We start from the raw sequence: 12,529 nt of genomic DNA on the forward strand, positions 1-12,529 counted from the left end.
ACACTAACCCCAGCAGGACCCATGCTAGGTAAGTGAGAAGGGAGAATTTTGAGAAATCACCCTAGTCCCCCACTCTTCCTTCTTACAAACCTCGCTCTTTCTGGATCAGAATCACAGGTTTTAGAATTAGAAGGGGCTTGAGAGACCACCAGTCCAGGTTCCCCATTCCTGGCATGGAAGGTTCTACTGCTGTCCTTTACAAATGAGGCAATTCAGACCCAGATAGATTTAACTGCTTGACCAAGTTCCCACAGAGACTGTTAGTATGTGGACAGAATGTGTCTCTGCAGGGCACCTGCTAGACTGCATTCATTTGATCCTAACACATTGTTTGGTCCATTTCCAGCTCAATGGCACCAACAGATCCCACAGCCCATGTCCGTCCGTCCCAGCGGTGGCCGCTATGGATCTCTGACCAGTAAAGGACTTGACATTTTTTCTGCCTTTTCCTCCATGGAAAGCACAATGGTGTATTCTTGCTCTTCTCGGAGTGTGGTGGAGAGTGATGAACTTTAAGACTGTCTGGGTGCCTGCTGTGTGAGGGGGCAGACTGTGGAGGGAAAAGGAAGACCAGCCCAAATATCGGTGGTTTCCAAGCAACTGGATTGGAGTAAGTTACCACGTCGCTGGACCTGTACACAGAGTGTTTTGAATAAGTCAGTTGGGGACTCCTGCAGTCTCAACTGAGAGAGAGATGTAGGGCTGTGTCTTTTAAAGATTCCAACGAAAATGTAAGAAGACAATACAGATGAACCAAAGATATCGTACAGCTGCCATCCACTGCTTTGGGAAAAAGCTAGCGTGCTTCCCTGCCCCCTGTTGTGTTAGGGATGTGTAGGTCCCACTAGGAGCAATTAGGGGCCATGACCTTGGGCTGACCGGAATTAGACAGTAGTGACTCAAGGATATCACTAATTCACCAAACAAAGCAAAGGAAAAAGGTTAGGAGGTCACCATCACCTTCTAGTGATCACAACCATAGCAGTAGCTTTGGTAAATCCATTAAATCAGTTACACTTAGCATTAGGAGGTCATGCCATACAAGTCACATAACTGGAGAAGCACTTTTGATTTGTGTATCCTGGGTGTACCGAGCCACCATAATAAGGTGCCAAAATGTGCTGGGGATACAAAACCTTCACGGAAACGCTCGCTATTGCACAGTACAATTATTCTGTGGCCAAAACAGGGCCCCACCAGCCTGTGTGCATCATTTTCTTTTGGATTAGTCTGGTGACTGATTTTTTCTTCTTTCTGACTTTGTATATCTCTAACTACCAGATAAGTAAACCAATCATAAGGAGATCTTTTAGAGTCACTTTTAGAGTGACTAACTTCAGTTGCCACTTCCAAATCATGTAAGAGTCATCATTTGTCCATAAAATACCATGCTCCTGTCCCTATGCCTACTCCCCCAGAGCCTTGAAGTGTATAAGACAGCGAGGAAGGAAGTAATGAAAACAAGGAGACGAAGTGATGGGAGACTGTTGTCTTCACTTGCCCCAGCAGAGCAGTGGAAGGAGAGAGGTCCTTTAATAGCTATGCACTGCTTTGAGATCATTGATCAAATTGCATTTTCTATATAAAAATGCTAACTGGGAAAGTGGGAGGAAGAAGGATATACATCTTTATTCTAAGCCACCAATTCAAAACCTGCCTCTTAAACTTAAGGAATTTTTAGATTTAGTGCCTAGAAGAATGCCTAGCACAAAGTAGACACTTGACGATGTTTGTTGAATGAATGAATCTTATATTAGACAGAGGAATCTACAGTCCAAAAAACTGCCCTGGAAATGGTCATTAGTACAGTTTGCACCAGGCTTGCCAATGAAATGAATTGGAGATGTCTGTTACCAACTCCCTGGTGCCCAACTTTCTGGTATCCTCTGAGCCAGGTACCCTTACTCAAGTGAACAAACAGTAATTGCTCAGAAAGATTTGAAACTTTCTTCACTTGAAGGTAAGGATTTCCAGTATGAAAAAATTAATTCACTAATAACTTGTGTGTCTACTCTGTGTCCGATGCTATGCAAATATTACAATGGATACAAAGACAAGAATAAGACCCAGTCCTGCCCTGGGAAGGCTTACAATCTAGTGGCAGGGGATAACAAATAAAGCATGTAGAATGATGCTTCTTGGGGTAAAAAAAGCAAATAGAAGTTTCTAATGCTGCTCATCCTTTATTTTCCATGACTCTACAGTCCTCTTATTACATTTTCAACCTTTATTTCTTAATGAAATAAAATGTCATAGTTTCCATCCTTAAGAAATAAAGGTTTCAATTATTCAGCAAAATTATTAGATTTTGTTTCCTTTTTATCAGGCTTCCAACACAACAGTAAAATAGACAGAACTTTATTGGAATAGATGCATTCCATATAGAATGCATCCTGTAGAATGTTTGTTTCCTTATTAATTTCTATCCTGAGATCTCATAACTAAAGAGCACTTTCTAACTCCAGGGTTTCTTCTCCACATTTGTAGATATACCTCCCCCTACATCTACTTCCTTAAACCCTGGATAGTTCTCCCGTGAAAGGATATCTCTCATCTCTGTATGTCTTAGTTTTCCGAATGATTTTTATCTGTTGTCTTTTAGTGTTCATGGGAGAACTAGGATAAATATTATATTTGGCCATTAGGTGTCGCTGTCTAACGTAAAGTGCAACCTAAAAAGTCCTAAAATTTGAGCAGGCTTTCTCAGCCTCTGCACTATTGACATTTTAGGCCAGATAACTGCTCGTTGTGGGGGCTGTGCATTGTAGGAGTTTTAGCACAAGCTGCTCCCACTCCTCTCCCCTTTGTGGCAACCAAAAATATCTCCAGATTATGTCCAAATATTCCCCGGGGGACAGAGTAATTGAGAACCATGGTGTTACAGGAATCAATGCTTTAAGATTTCTACTAGAATTCAATTACAAATGAGGATACTGGTGTAAAAAGTTTTAGTTTTGGAGAGTGAATGTTCAAGTGGTTGAGTGCCTGCTTCCCATGTACGAGGTCCTGAATTCCATCCCCAGTACCTCCTAAAAACAAACAGGGGAGCGGATGTAGGTCAGTGTTTGAGTGCCTGCTTCCTGTGTATGAGGTCCTGGATTCAATCCCTGGTATCTCCTTTAAGAAAAAGTTTTAGTTTTGCTGAGTGTGTTTGAACTTAACATGTCCAAAATCAGACTCATCATCTTCCCTTTTATAAGCCATTTAGTTTAGTTAAATGATTTCTATTAATGGTACCATCACATTCCTAGTAATCCAAATTAGAAACATCCACACATTTTTCATTTCCACCATTTGAGCAGTCTCAAGTCTTGTTCCATGCAGGCCTTCCTTTCTTTCTCTCTGTGTCCCCCAATTCAGACCTTCCTCACTTCCTTAATTTCCCTCAGTAGATCTGACTTCAACAATAAGAGACTGCTAACTGGTCTTCCTGTCTCTAGCCCAGATATTTCTCCCCCCACTCAAATCTAGCCCAGATCTCAGTGCCAGATCATTCTTCCACGATTTTCAGTCCCCCAGTGGCTGCCTGGAGCAACCTTAGGTACCAGCTGCTCTGCCCTTTAGTGTTCAAGACTTGCCCCAATATGATCCCAAATTTCTTCAGCCATTACTCAGAAAATGAGGCAACAAATAACACTTTCCAGCCACATGTCATTTTCCCCCTATCTGAAAAGCTCTGCTCCTTAAAGTCCATCTCCAAATGCCACTGTCTTTGTGAAATATTTTCTGATTCCCCGACCAAATATAATTCTACTATCTTTGAAACCCTTTAGTCTTCGAGTCTGGAGAAAGATTATTTTGTATAGTGTTCTGTATAAAACACAGTCTCTGAATATCTGCCTGATCCCTCCCTTACATTAGCCCACCTTTGCCTGCACTAGATTTTAACTACTCATTGGTATGGACTGTGTCAGAAATTTGGCATAGAGTCTTACACAGAGAAGGCACTCAATAAATATTTACTGATCTAAATTGAACTTAAAATTTCTCTGTAAGTCCATATTTTCTATATAAAGTGAATTGGGTCTAGAGCAGCAGTTCTTTAACCTTGGCTGCACTTTAGAATCTTCTGGGGAGCTTTCAAAACTCCCAGTGCCTAGCCACAACCCTAAATCAATTAAATCAACTCTGGCATTGTCACACAGGCAGTGGTATTCTTTTAAGGTTTTCCAGATGATTCCAAAGAGCAGTTGAAGTTGAGAGGAATCATTGTATCACCGTAATTTTATCACAGAACTTACCCAAGGAAGGCCCAGCATGGAATAAAGATGTATTATTGGTGTCGGTGAAGAAAGTAATCCCTCCTTGTTGTACATGCAGTGTGTGCCTGGAAAATAAATATGTACATTGGCCTAATTAGAACTTACTAGTTTGCACTATACCCACTAGGCATGCAGCCTTCATGAAGCCTCCAGAGAAAGCTCAGAAACTTGCAAAAATGGAGCAGAGAAAGGTGATGCAGTTGGCCGAACCCTCTGTTTCAAAAAGCCACACAGATTTCATTACTGCCCTTGTCTTAAAACAACTGAAGGACTTTTCATAACTTGATTACTAATGGACATGGGGATCAGAGAAAATATGGAGAAAGGAAAGGTAGAGTAATGCCAAACCGCCTTTTGGAAACATAGGGCCCGATCACCAAAATAAGGTTTTACTCAGAAAGTTGCCAAATAGTGAAACCGGTTAAAAAGCTTCTTTCTCTTTTTATTCATCATTTAACTTTTGTAGGTATCCAATGAGAAAATAAATGGTCAAGAGTCAAGCAGTAATTAGGTTGTATATATGTTAAGAGAATAAAAAATTAAAAATCCATGAACCTGTACAACACAAACAAGTGACCCTAAGTTAAACCATGGGTTATAGTTAATAACACAAATTTTAAAATGGCTTTTCATCAGTTGTACCTCACCAATGCAAGATGTTAATAATAGATACATGAGAATCTAGTATTTTACACATGATTATTATGTAAACCCACAACTTCTCCAATAGCAGCAGCAAAAAAGAGTCAAGCAGTGAGAAGAGCTAAGGATCTGAATGTCACTGTACTGTGGAAAATAATTCCCATAGAAGTCAAAAGCTGATCTTTGTAGGGACAGGTTAATTTGGATAATCCTCAAGTAAAAAATGGGTTGCCTTCCAAAAGCTTACTTGTAAATTTGTTCTTTAAAACTCAGAATATGTTTTCTTACACTTGCATCACCCAGTGCTAGGTTCCCAAGTGAATCCAGAAAAAAACATTTAATTCATGACTGAATTCTAATATCTATTAAGTTGAGTTATGGTCCCAGGAAGCCATCCAGGCAAAGCAGTCAATGGGATGAGGGGGAAGACTACTGCCTTCTCCTCGTTTGGGTATGTGATATTTTAAAGCTGAAGAGCATCTATGGTCCTTTCTCTACCTACCCCAAATCTGTGTTTTTTTCTCTCCAGATACCCTGTGCCCCATATTCTGTAACCCCTACTGCTGTAACCTGTCCCATCTCACTCCTATCCCACAGCCTGCCAGCATGCTTCATGCTCCAAAATGATCTAATTCCAGTTCCAAGCATCTTGACTTGGTGTTCAGAAGGAAGCAGTCCAATTGAAAAAAATTCCGAATGCCTTTCGAGTCTTTTAACTTCACAATGGTGCTGCACTTTTTTTCTCACTCCCATCAACTCCTAATTGAAAGAACTGCTGGCAGAGTCAAAAAAGATTTGGGTTGTGAAGGGAGGTCTAGGAGACAGACACCCTAAACTATTCTTGTTTTTCACAGCCTCTTCCTTTCTTCCTCCTTCACACACAACTCCCAAAGTACATTGCTAACTGGCATCCTGGCCTGGGTCTGTATATGGCTATTTATAAGTCGGCTGTAAACTCAACGCTGCCAGAGAAGCTGTAAATGTAGGCAAACTTACTCATAATGTCCTTTCTTGGGTACTTGAGCAACCTAGACTCAAAGTATTTCTGCTGATGGTTGAGTTGAAAGTCAATATGCCTTACCAGTAACAGTTTCTTAGATTGCAGCAGCGCGTGTTCTAGTCCTCTTCATCACTAATTGCCTTTTCTTGTTTTAAGTGGATCAACATTTCAGAAAGCTAATCACTGAAGGATTGCTTGAAGAATGCCAAGCATCTTTTAAGTTTTGACAATGCAGTGGTCATCCGTATGCTTAGAAAGTTGCTAAATATCTTTTTTTTAAAATCTGTACATATTTGTTAAAAATAGGTTTGCCTCTTATGGCTAATTGATTAGCATACGTGGTATTACAGAAACATCAATAGGCTGCTTTTTGTTAATATGTAAATAATGCCCACCTCAAACTCTGAGGAGCAACAGCCTTGAAACGCAAGAAATAGAGAAAGAATACACTCTGCAACCCTCTGAAACTTGTGCTATAAATGCTGAGAGTAAGCATAAAGAAAAGGACTGTTCTGTAGAGGCATATGAACACTAATTTGCTAAATGCAGAAAGTAGTTCTAGTTTCCAGGTTTAAATATTACTTTTTGATGATGATTGAATATTTCTAATGCACAAATATATTTGATATTTTAAAATGATTTTTGTAAATTATTCCCATTCAAACCATACAAATTACTACATAGACTATAACCTGGTTAAAATATTTCTAGAATTAAATTACAGCAAGATAACTGGGTTTTGGACTTCCTAAAATATCCAGCAAACCCAGTAGACTTCTCATGTAATGTTCTTTAACTCCCCAAGATAAAAATTCATTCTGCCTCCGAGCTGGAAAAAAAAAAAAAGGCACATAAAAATGGGACCTAAAGATAGGAGGTAACTGGTTTAGTCTGGAAATAAATGGAGATACAAGTACAGTTTTGTTAAAATAGGAGATGTTTTAATACCCACAAAAACCTGAGTCATTTTCATACAGAATTATTAGAGTGAATTGCTTAATGTTCCAACACTCCTATACAGTTTCAATCAGTTAACTGCAAAACAGAGGCAGATTCTCTATTATGCTCATAATGCTCCCATAATTCCTGGTGTAAGAATGCAGTGAATTATATACTAATAACGACTGCAGTGCTACTACCAAAAGGTTAATAAATGCATGTGTGCACAGTATATAACAGGTTTTACTGTGGTATTTTAAGGAGATGAATAATCCTGAAATAATCCAGATGACGTAATTTGAATACAACTTAATTTTCCAGTATTTGGATTTAAGAGATACCTTATCTCCTTTTCTGATTAATTTTCATTTAGTTTTTGCAACCTTTAGCCTTAGGTTTCTTGAGCTCCCCTTCTCCCTTCATTACCTCCCTGTCAAGATAAAAACTGGTAAAATATTTAAAAGCATTAGAAGAGCTCCTTATTTCTAGGAATTCTTAGGTGAGTCCTAATGAGGATATTAATAACTTAGATGAATTTCAGATACATTCTTTAATCTTTCTATTACTCTGGGGTCTTTCTTTAACACTAGAGCCTTTCCCAGGACAGATGGTAGGATAAATAAATGAATACCTACGAAGAGTTTATTCTGAAGACCTTAAAAAACATGGTAACAAGTTTCTTTTTTTAATTCTAAGGAATATGTTCAAAATATTTTCCTCCTAAATAAATAGCTGATTTGTTTTAAAGTTCACATTTCTTTCCTGCCCCACTACTTTGTTTTTCCTTAGAAGAATACTATACATAGTAAAATTTCTTCTTCCAAGATTGTATGCAGTAAAATGGAGAAAAATCAAATGAATTTAAAAAAAAATAGCCTAACTTCTTTTTTCAGGCAGATTCCAGGGAAACTTCTTTCAGTATAGGCAGAATAGCCTAAAGGAACTTTGCCTCCTTCTTCTATGAATGAAGCTGGGGGAAATGATGACTCAAAGAGAAATAGCACACGGAGAAATAGCAAAGGAGTTCATGTATTCCTTTCTGTCTTAGGCAGTTCAGGACAACTCCATTGTGCGAGTCTAAATCCTAAGGGAGAAGTCTCCCATGTCAGCATGTCAGTGGCCTTATGTTCAAATGCATCACTTCTTCAAGATAACAGATAGATAAGGACTTTCAAAAATAAGTATGTCCTTTAGTCCCTTGTTTTTGTGTTCTCAGCTACAATCAAGTCTGTATTTTGCCCTGTGAGTCTTTCCATGAGGACTGACAAACAATGCGCATGTGTATGTGTGCACATGCATGCACACACAGACACAAGGAGTCTGGAGCACCCATAGCTAACTTAATTCAATCAGAATCAAGTGACACAGCTTACGCTTTTCCATTCTCTCCCTGCATGAGTTCTTTTCACTTGAGAGCATACCAGGTCCCAGAAGGCTCACAAATATGGTATGGTATGCTTCCATCTTAGGAAGCTTGAGTCAGCTTCTTTTCTAAAGCACTTTTTTTGGTTCTTAAAAATCTTAATGGAAAAGCCATTACAGTAACCATTTTGAAATGTGTGAGTTAAATAAAATGTATATTTTGCCTCTATTAATAGAAAGCAGTTAATGAATCTTGGCTTCTTTTTCCTGTTCTTCTGCATTGTGCATGTTAGATGAACTTAAAACCAGTGATCACATAAGCTAAAATATTTGTGTCTTCCCCTCAGAAGATAAATGGTACTGTATTCTGGTAGACCAGGTCACCACCATGATACCTGTTGCTGTTTCCTTAAAGATTTGCTGGGGATTTGTGTTTTGTTTGGAAACTTTGCAATTAGAAGAAGAGAAGTAAGAATTAAGAATCAGTGTTTAATTCAACCTGGATGTTTTAAAAGGCAATTTAGAGGATGTGATGGAGTGTTTCTTTATTCGTTAAATAAAATTTTATTTATTCTCAATTGTTAGGGTTTTTTGTTTTGCTTTTCGGTCTCAGACTTATTATGTGAGATGCATAAGTTCTTGCTCTCCAGTAGTTTTCCTCCAGCTTGGATATTTTTTTGGATACACTACCAGTTTGAAACAGCAATCAAAAAGTCCTGCGTTAACTCAATAAAATTTAAGTGAACTGATCTTTATCTAAGCTCCTATTTCATAATCTGATGATTTTTCCAGCATACACTTTGAGTTTTCTTAAAGACTGGATTCAATCACTACTAAGACTTGATTATTTTTTCACTCAAATGCCTTCCAGAAAAAAAAAAAATCTAGTATGTTAGATGGGATAGAAAGCTTAGGAATTTGGTAAGAGATAAGTTGCTTCCAGAAATTTCCAAAAGACAGATGCAGGTAGCTAAAGTCCTAACATTTAACAGATTATCATTCTCTTTTGGGGGGTGGAGGATGGAGAAGGAGAGGCATGGATTAGAATTCCATAATTTTAAATAATGAAGTTGTCTGATTTCACCAAGAAAGTATTGAGTTAATAAGCAAATAAGAACTATTTATTGTTTTTTTTTTTCTATGCAAGACCCTGCACAGTTCCATTTCATAAGGCACTTAGTCCAGAAGGGGGATGAGATACCATACCTAAGATAAGACTAACAATACATTTTTGAGCCTTTTTCTGATTAGTGCAACATTCTCTCGTAGTTTCATTCATTTTCAGATACTACAAACTTACTGGGGTTATTAATGAAGTTCTTTGGGAGAGCTAAGTAAGTAGATGATTAGGCCCAAATAGTAAAAACAAAGCAGATGCCCTGAATCTTTATAAATTGTATTTTTTTAACTTTTTATTGTGTTACCATATATACAACTCAAAATTTCCTATTGTGGCCACTTTCAAGTGTACAATTCAGTGGCATCAATCACAGATGCACTGAATCTTGCCATTAGCTGAAGTGCAACCTGCAGAGTGAAGTGGATCTGGAATCACCCCGCGTAGAGCAGTGTTGTCTGCCAACTACAGCAACTTCTGAGTTGCTGTAGTTAAGAGGTTAAGCATTTTACTCTCTAATTTGCAGTGAGGAAGCAAAGTCATAAACCCTCCTCAGTTTCTTATTAACAGATATCAGAAGGCAAGAGAAATTCATCATCAGTCTCCCAGCAGGTTTCTGGAGATATACTTTGTTTTTTAAGTTTAAGTCTGTGGGATGGGGGAAGACATTTTCCCTTATTATAAACTAAACAGATTTTGATTATTAGGGATAAAATAAAATGTGTTAACTGTAAACAGCAAACAGGAGGTTTGGTCTAGCCTAGGCTTTTGGAATCAATAATAAAAAGGTTTGGGGAATGTCACTGTTGCTATTGTTTATTGACTTGTGACAAATTCCAAATGCACAGATAGCTCATGATCCTGTTTTTCTCAATTATGAGCAGGACATTTCCCCAAATGCAGGCAGTGTTGTTAACCAACAAGTCACTCTTTACATCAAGGGCTTGGTTTATTCATCCAATGGTTAAGCAAATTTATAAAATTAGTTCAAATCATTAGGATGTGTAGCATTTGCCCCCAATTTTTTAATTAGTTTTGATGGTGGTGAAGCCTTTACTATCAACTCATACTGATTAAAAATAAGTCACTTCCAAAGTAACATTTTTTATTTCTCTCAGTGTTAGTCTTAGAATTGCTTATGTATAGGGTACTCATAAGGAATTAGGAATTGGTTTAAAAGAGAAAATAATTAAAATATTGAGGAACTATTTGTCTAGTTACTTAAAAGCTAAACATTATTTCTATTAATTTTAAAATAACCCATAAAATATGTTTATATTTTCAAGTTGACAGAAAACTTTCAATTTAAGTACTCCTACTCTCATCAACTTATCTTTTTTTTTAAGTATTATGAAACGCAAATTAGCCAATCAATAGGCTTAGATTTAAACATTCCACGACTTTATTTAGAGAGGCTAAATCCCCAAATAGACCTTTGGAAAGTAGCAAGGTACCTGGCATGAAAAACAAACCCACGTTTTAATATATATTTTACAAAACCTATATTTTAATAATGTGTACACAGTTTAAAAATACAGAGCACTCATGCCTATGTACTCTGGGGGGGTGGGGGAGTCTGACTCTACTTCATGCACACACAATGCACTAAGCATAAATGCACTTAAACGACAGAAAGATAGCTCTGCTTTGAGCATTCACAAGAAATGCATACTGTAACTTCACCCAAACAGTACAAACTTACAAAGTTTAAGAAAGTTATTATTTCTCTGAGGACTAAAGCGCCAGTATAGCCTAATCGTACTTTTTCTTTAAGATCGTTTTCCCTCAAAGTGGTCCAGTGAGAGGGGAGGAGACATTTTCACAGCCACCAAAACCATTATTCACAAGGGCCGTCAATGAAATCTATAAAATACACATAAAGAAAAAAGAAAGGCAATACAATTATTATGTCCACTGGACTAATGACGTGAGTTAGAGAAAACTGCAAGTTTGCTAACTGTATGCTAAGGATGTATCGTTCACCGTTAAAGCCCGTGCAACTACATGGGCTAGGGCCGCCGCTCCGCAGCGCGGTCCCGCGGCCTCTCGCGGGGGCGGAGCCCGCGGCCCGACGCCCTAATTGGCCATCTGGAAGGACTCTGGCTGGAAGCCGAAGAGCCTCTGGCCGTAGGGCTCGCTCTCGCCCGGCAGCTTCGCGCCCGCGAACGCGAGGTAGTGGTCGCGGCCGAAGTGCTCACAGTGGAGATTGATCCAGTCCCGCTCCGAGCTGAATCGCTCGGCCTCGGCCAGGATCCGGGTCAGCGCCATGATGTAGCTCAGTGCCATCTGCAGAGTCTCGTACTTGGACAGCTTTTTATCTTGGCCCCACTGGGGCACCACCCTGCGCAGACGGTCGAAAGCCGTGTTGAGCCCCTGCATTCGACGCCGCTCGCGCGCGTTGGCCGCCAGGCGCCTGCGCGCCGCGCTCTCCAGCCGCCCGGGCCCGGCGCACGTGCCCGCGCACTCGCCGCTGCCCACGCACGCGGGCGCGGCGCGCGCTCCCGCCGCTGGGCCGCTGGGCTTGCAGGACTTCATCCCGCGCCGGCAGGGGAGAGGCTGGGAGCACCCTCGCGCGGGCGCGAGGGCGGGCCTGCCGAACCGCTTGCTCAGGTGGTGCCTCCTTAGCAAGTAAGTTCAAATAAAGCGTGGAATCAAATAGTTGACAGTGGGGAGTGGAGGACCCCCCTTTCTGTCCTACAGGATAACCCGGTCGATATCTCTTCACTTGCCCAAATTAAGGGGAAATTGAGACGCTGAAGAGAAAGTCATTTTCCCAACATCGAGTTGAAAACAGGAGGGAGCCTTCTTTCAGCAGTTTAGTCTGGCTGGTTCGGGGGAGGCCTTTCAGGTTCTCCAGGGAAGCCCTGAGACTCCTATACCGGAAAATGAAAACCTTCCCACAACTCAGATAGGGAAGGAGCACCCTTTCCGCGGTAGCTGTCCGAGAGTGCTGGATGAATCTTTGAGGGAGGAGAATTTATAACCGAGGGCTGAAGGAGGAAACAGGTGGTGGCAGGTGGGCGAGCGTCCCTCGGCTTCCATCTCAGCACCTTCCTACCCTGGGAACGGCGGGGGTGGGGGGGCGACACAGCAAAATCCTGACATTACAGCTTTCATCTGTTGACGTTTCTCCAAAGCTATGTCTGCCCGACACTAAATAACACACCATCTGGAGTGGCCTGGCTGTCCCCAAAAGAATAACAAGGT

At 40.1% G+C, this 12,529-nt stretch overlaps 2 protein-coding genes across 3 annotated transcripts in view; one reads left to right on the forward strand and one right to left on the reverse strand.

Moving 5' to 3' along the window:
* Window positions 1-8,783, forward strand: part of MYPN (myopalladin) — a 123,559-nt gene extending 114,776 nt beyond the window's left edge. Inside the window, exon 20 of one of the 2 annotated variants that reach the window (XM_023592307.3) lies at window positions 347-600. In XM_023592307.3, the coding sequence (XP_023448075.2) occupies window positions 347-516 (170 nt within the window). In that variant the 3' untranslated portion in view covers window positions 517-600. Of the gene's footprint in view, window positions 1-346 lie in introns of both variants that reach the window. The other variant, XM_058298922.2, reaches the window with a different exon arrangement.
* Window positions 6,824-11,931, reverse strand: ATOH7 (atonal bHLH transcription factor 7). The gene has a single exon (XM_058298924.2). The coding sequence runs from the start codon at window positions 11,855-11,857 to the stop codon at window positions 11,399-11,401; it is 459 nt and encodes a 152-aa protein (XP_058154907.1). The 5' UTR covers window positions 11,858-11,931; the 3' UTR covers window positions 6,824-11,398.
* Between the last annotated feature and the right edge of the window lie 598 nt (window positions 11,932-12,529).

This window comes from Dasypus novemcinctus, chromosome 6 (genome assembly GCF_030445035.2).
Source record: "Dasypus novemcinctus isolate mDasNov1 chromosome 6, mDasNov1.1.hap2, whole genome shotgun sequence".
Classification (NCBI taxonomy): Eukaryota; Metazoa; Chordata; class Mammalia; order Cingulata; family Dasypodidae; genus Dasypus; species Dasypus novemcinctus.